This window comes from Saccostrea cucullata, unplaced genomic scaffold, assembly GCF_032062105.1.
Source record: "Saccostrea cucullata isolate Sc308-1 unplaced genomic scaffold, CSIRO_AGI_Scuc_v1 ctg3703, whole genome shotgun sequence".
NCBI classification, from domain to species: domain Eukaryota; kingdom Metazoa; phylum Mollusca; class Bivalvia; order Ostreida; family Ostreidae; genus Saccostrea; species Saccostrea cuccullata.
This window is the reverse complement of record NW_026940419.1, coordinates 37,739-44,519: the sequence shown is the minus strand read 5'-3', so window position 1 is coordinate 44,519 and position 6,781 is coordinate 37,739. Positions and strand designations below refer to the sequence as shown.

The 6,781-nt window shown below is 32.4% G+C and overlaps 1 protein-coding gene across 1 annotated transcript; it reads left to right on the top strand.

Annotated features, from left to right (window-relative positions):
* Positions 1–5,253: 5,253 nt before the first annotated feature.
* LOC134255381 (uncharacterized) lies at positions 5,254–6,240 on the top strand. The gene is made up of 3 exons (XM_062737896.1): positions 5,254–5,295; positions 5,416–5,471; positions 5,683–6,240. Exons 2-3 carry the CDS (start codon positions 5,417–5,419, stop codon positions 6,237–6,239), a joined length of 612 nt encoding a protein of 203 aa, XP_062593880.1. The 5' UTR covers positions 5,254–5,295; position 5,416; the 3' UTR covers position 6,240.
* Positions 6,241–6,781: the final 541 nt, after the last annotated feature.

Sequence of the window (6,781 nt, the reverse complement as noted above, 5' to 3'; positions counted from 1 at the left end):
AATGGGGAAGTGGTATGAATGCAAAGCTGTTAGATAAAATTAGGTCTTTACCACCACATACTCTGGACAGACTGAAAAATATTCGTGAAATTTTTCGCAAAGGCTCTGCTAAAAATGGGATTCCGCCAAATTTTGATCGTCTCCTGAACAGGGTTGAACGACTCCGACCAGGTACACATGGAGTTCGACCCATCCATTACCCAGACCAACATCCACTTTTGACACCTCATATTGGCCCCCTTCAGAAACCTCTAAAGCCTGGTAAAAGACATGGAGGACTCGGTAAACGCTTGAGAAAAAATAAGAAGAAACTGCAAAAGAAAATAAGAAAAGCCCTAGAGAAACAAAGAAAGAATAAAAAGAAAGCATTAAAGAAACAAATGCAGAGATGGAAAATGTTACAGAGCCCATATGCTCAGTATAGAGATGACTAGCTAGAATAAAAAGGTCCTTCTTTTTAATGCTTATGAAATATCTAAGAGTAATTTCTCATTGAAATGACTTTCATATCGAATATCATTTGGTAGATGTAGATGAAATTCTTGTGCCATATCCCTAATGAATGTTTTTATTTTATTTTATAATTAATGTTTTTTTATTACGCAAGTTATTCCTATCAAATATAAGGAGTAATTACGTAGAATATGTATGTCATCTTTTAAAAGACCTATTGAATATGGTCCTTAAATACCAGTAGCTAAATCTGTCATTTATAATTAGATACATGTATTGAGAATGAAGTTCATTTTATTTTAATATATCCTAAATTTAGAAATAACATGTCAATAAAATTAATCAATGTTACGGGAACAAAAAGCCTTCCGTTTTCAGATTAATACAGCTGCTCAGTCTAGATAAAAAAAAGTCAAGGAACTGTGCCATCTACAATGTAGGTACAGATTCTACCCTCAACATGCCTTTGAAGTACGTGAAAGTGTCACAAAATGATCTTCTGCCTAATGTATAAGGTCAAACTGTATATAATACATTTATTTAAGAAGTTGATGACAACCTAACATCATATACTACATATGTTTATATTACCATGTCACACAATCTATTTTTCATGTTTGTTATATTGCCTTAATATAACAAACATAAAATGCATGCCTTGTGCAATAAAGATTGTTATTCTTATATATCTATTGTTTTGTTAAACCAATGATCTTTCTTGTTTGTTGAAAATAAAAAAATAAAGATAATGACCTGTATTTAAACTTCAAAGTCTTTTGGAATGAAACAAATTGGAGCAGAACAAAACGGATCTCTAAAAGCATCAAACAGGATCATGAAGCGGAAGTAACCCCCGTGGACCGGTAACATCCGCCGTGTGGTCCTTGTCGTCATCGGACAAACAAAACAAATGTGAAAATAATGTCTAACAATATTTATTGAAGAGTTCGTACATTCGCTTTTAAAAAAAAATTATATATTTGCTTACAGTCCCATTGTATCGACCAAAGAATTTGCGAAATGTTAACTTTAAACAGAACTTTTAATATTCTTTTGAATCAACTTATTTGTCAATAGCTTTCCTCATTTTAGAAATTAACACACATGTATCTACAGCATGCTCATGCCATTCAAATCAACTGACATAAACTCCTGTATCCTCTCTACAAGCCTTACAAAAACAGAAAAGGGCAGAGTGTGGTTAGTTGTTTTAAACTTCCTATGGCCAGCTGGGGCCACAAAACATGCTGATCATGTTATTTTTTCACTTCTGAATTAAGCACAATTTGTGCAAAATCTTATGCGTGAAAAGAAGAAAACACTTGTTGTGGCCATCAACTCGACATTTAGATTTATCAACGACGTGTTATCAATTAACAATGGTAATTTCCATTCCTAAGTCGATACGATATATCCTGGTGAGCTTGAGATGAAAAATAATACCACAGAGTCTGACACATTTCTGTCATATTTTGATTTTTTTTCTTGAAGAAGACGTCAATGGTTATCTAACAAGCAAGCTTTATGATAAACGTGATGACTTTGTCTATCCTATCGTCAACTTGCCTTACTTTTATATGCAGCAATACACCTTCATCACCTGCTTACGGAGTTTATATATATCTCAGTTGATACGCAAGATAATGCTTTACGTATGAACAAATTTCTAAAACGAGGTAAATTATCGACAAACAAGTTGATGAAACAATAATTTCAGCAGTCTCGTTTAAAGTAATAATTTCTGAGTTCTATGGACGATACAATAACCTTGTCAGCTAATACAATTTATCATTGAGTGAAATGCTGACTGACGAATTAGGTTGACAGCGGATATTTCCGATATTTCCTGATCATGACAAGGAGCACACGGCGGGTGAAACCGGTGGGCAGGGGATGCAAGAAATGTATTTAAACTTGAATCATAAGAGATTGCAAGATTAGGCGCTTTTTTTATCGTAAAATGATGCAATTTTTAAATAAATGTGATTTGCAATTAGCCGAGTGAAGTTTGGTGCATATTCAATGAAGAATTAACTAGCAATGGTGAATCAAAAGGGAAATCGTAAAAAATAGGATTGTTTAAGACTTAAAGTCTAAAATGTTTATGACTACGCTTACGTATTTCTAAGGAGTCCCATCACATTCAAAATACCTCATTGTGACCTTGAGAAATTCCCAACACCATTGACATATCATTACTACCATAAAACATTGACCAGTCTTGACGTCGAAGGTATCCATTAGAAGATTTGCAGTTCTGGTTTTCTTTTGTCCAATAAGATTGATAAGTTCTGGTATAGAGGCTTTGTCCAATAAGATTCACTAGTTATCTGTTAGTGGTCTCATGGTGTTCACACATTGTGTTTCCTTTTTCCTGAGTTGATCTATAATTTCCTATTTGTATTTTTCCACCTGCTAATATGAAAATCTGTATTTGTTCCAAGCATTTTAATCCATCTTTAAAAACAAAGACAAAATTAAATCAACATTTTTTCTTACATGAAAAAAAAGACACCAACATGTTCTAGCTCTTTATTAAATATTTATAACTTGATATATAACATCAAGAAGCTCTACTCCGTCTTTTTATAATTCTGTTTTGCAAAAAAGAATGCATGAAAATTAATTTGGTGCATACTTAGACAAAGCATTCCTGATAAACATTCTCGCCAAATACCGATTTACAATGTTAGTTTTCTAAATTTATACATACCAATGTATATAAGTAATTTACCTGAAATAATACTGCAATCATTATGAGGCGCCGTTTTAATATTTTTGAAGAATTTTCTGATATTAAAAAAGAAATTCTTGATATCAAAAAATAGATTTTTTTGATATCAGAAAATAGATTTTTTTGATATCAGAAAATCATTTTCTGATATCATAAATTCGAATTCTTGATATCAAAAAAATGATTTTCTGATATCAGAAATTCGAATTTTTGATATCACAAAATGATTTTTTGATATCAGAAAATACCTTAAAAATATTTAAACGGCATCTCATAAACCATAAGCCATAACATAATATAAGAAAAATGGCAAATCTAAAATAAATGAAAGACTGATGCGAACGTCCCATTTTTAAAAATATATAATAACAAATTCTGTGTATTTATGTTCTCTCTCTCTCTCTTTCTTTCATTCTCTCTCTCTCTCTGTGCTTTTTTTTGGTTTGACATAGTTTGCAGGAAATAAGTATCAGTATGACGTATAACAATTGTTTGCGGTCTCTTCTCTTTCACATTTCCATTGTTCTGTAATTAATGCACGACAACATTCCATTCAGTGACTTGTAAACAAAAGACAACAGAACATATTTGATTAATCTGTATAGTAAAAAAATTGTCATTGACTTAAGACCATAATTAATTTTCTTATTTATTCATTCATTTTTTTTAATTCATTGACCATATCACAGTAATTGAATTCTTACTGAATTTTACAGCGTTGTGTGGCATAAAGAAATAGAAGTAGGTGCATGCAATTGATTTAGATATAAAGATTTTCAAGAGTTTTATTTCGGATAATGAATTTCTTATATGAGACCAAAAGCCACAACAGTTCTGTACATATGAGAATAAATGAGATACAATGCACTTAACACTATACAATACTGTAAAATATATTTAAAGTGCAGTCGAAAATCTACCCCAATATTTTAATCAGTCTCTAGAAATAAGTTTAACCTCCATCAGAGAAGACAATTAAGAGAGGACGTACTAAATTTTCAAACCTCTTTTCAATTATAAATAAACCAACCAAACCAGGAAAAAAATCAGAAAGCTCTCACTAAGACACGCTGATTGTCAGGTGAAAAACTAGTGAGACCTACAAAAATTTATCCTTCAAACATAGAAAGAGAAATTATGTTACTTTAAATTGAATTCATCAAACAAACAAGATTTCCAAAATGAAATGTCAAAAATGTCAGAAACAACAGATTTGATTTGTATTTCTTAATTAGTGTGGTCCTTATAGAACTTGCGGACTATTTTCACTGCGATTGTTAAAGCTGTATTTGCTGCCATTATTCACACTTGGTAAGTTTATTCAAATACCAGTATTTCTTAACAAGCAGCAAGAGCAATTTCTAGGAAATATGTATTGATTTAGAGTGAAAAAAGTAACCCGATTTTTTTTAAAAAGGAAATTCAAATTAAAATTAAACTAATATCATCGTGCTTTATCAACCATCAAAAGTTCGACATACTAAAAATGTAGATTGCACACTCACTTATTTTTCACAGGTTCGGATTAAGGAATAAGAATGTAGCAATATTCCAGGGAATCCCCCTAGTTTTGCTGAATCTCTTTATCATTGGTGTATTATGTTAATGTTTAATTACATGTACATTCATCAATATCGCGCTGGAGAAAGAAAAAGATTCTCCAATCAAAACTCTGTGACGTACATGTAGATTGAGTATGTCATCAATTGATTTTAAATCAATAATAATTAAACAAGTACAGATTCGTCCAAAAATTTACGTGTTTTTATTTATTATGCATTAAAGATCTATGTAAATATTTGGATTTGATAGGTGCAAACCACAAATAATACACAGAATAACATTTAAACGCAATGTTTCGTTCGAAAACTTTGAAAGTTTTTAAAAAAAATTTGAAATACTACGTATAAAATGTCAAACTAGGATATGGTTTTTGGATTTCCCTCTACCTCTGTCCATAAATAGCAAATTTAAAAGATGTCTAATTATCTTATCAACATATGTCTATAAATGACATTTTTACAAATGTTTCCTCTTACGGGATAGTATATATATAACAGTATTCTTGGTTTACATCTACAGTCAGAACATTTGTGGAATATCAACAGGTAAGAAATCTTATTCCTTATCATGAATAATTAATTGTTCGTAAAAACTTATTGAAAACTGTAGCAATGATGAAACATTTTCACAATGCCAGAATTTATGTTTTTATCTCTTTTTTGTAGGATGATTTCCTTCATAGTTTTGGCAGCATGTTTGCTGGGAACTCAAGGTCAAATACGTAAGTACATGTACATAAAAAAGTCTTGATAATTTATATAAAATGCATAAATCGCAAATTTAAACAAAATATATCACATCAAAATAAAAATGAACATTGGAAAATATACGATGGAATTGTCTCTTGTTTCTTAAAACGTATGCTACGTACTCTCGAAGACTGACAGTATGCCAAATTATAGAATAATTGGTTGTTGGTTTTGTTTTTGTAGATGGGGACCACGGCCATGGACACGATGCACATGGAGGTCATGGACACGATACACATGGAGGTCATGGAGTTGACCCCTGGAATGTAGAACCCCTGGGTCCGGTACCAGGTGTAGGTGGCGCTCCCTGGGGTGCCAGAACTGTCCCAGGTCGACAGGGACCATGGGACGGGGGTATTGATCGGCCACAACAAGGAATAAATAGACTACGTGATCTTGTCAACAGGGGTGTGCAAAATCACAGAGGACCTCGTGGTCGTTTTCCTGATTCACTCCGTCCAGATATACAAGGTCGCCACCCTATAGATTTCCCAGAACCACACGTACCAATTAGACCTCATGTCGACCCTCATCTCAATCCTAGAAAATACGGAAAAGGACCGAACAGACACGAGAGAAGACTCAGGAAGAATGAGAGGAAGGTGCAAAAGAAAATAAAGAAGACGATAAAGAAACACAAAAGGAGGCAAAGGAAACTAAAAAATAAGGCCCTGAGGAAACACAAGAGGAACCAAAGGAGAAAACAAAGGGCACACAGACAATATGGAAAAAGATATTAGTGGAAACAAATGGACGCCAACAAACTTCCTTTGACTACGTGTAACTGTCTTGGTCAGTAGATCCAAAGACGCACTTAAGGCGAAATCCAAAATTTTATGTGTTTTGCTTCGTTTTGTGCTTTTCATTGCAATTTACGTTTTGTGTCAGTGCTACAAGTTTCAATTTTGTTAAAATGTTGCAAGTGACTTATGGAACAAGACAAAGATATCGATTACACAAGTGTATATATTTACTGGTCTACGAAATGACAATGCATAAAAGTAATTTATTCAAATGAAATTAATTTTTGTCCAAGGACATGATGTATTTAGCTATGCAATTTTTCTGAGATATAAGTTGCATTATACTAATGCGTTACTGGGAACTATTGTGATTAATATTGAATTAATGGCAGAAAAGGCATGACTGGAAAGGAAGGACTGTAAGGTACATGTTCTAAATAAACTGAAACATATTCAATGATAACTGTGTCTTATGTATGATCAATACATTAACCAATTGTATGGCAGACTTTTGAATTGGTATTGATAATTCAGCTTAC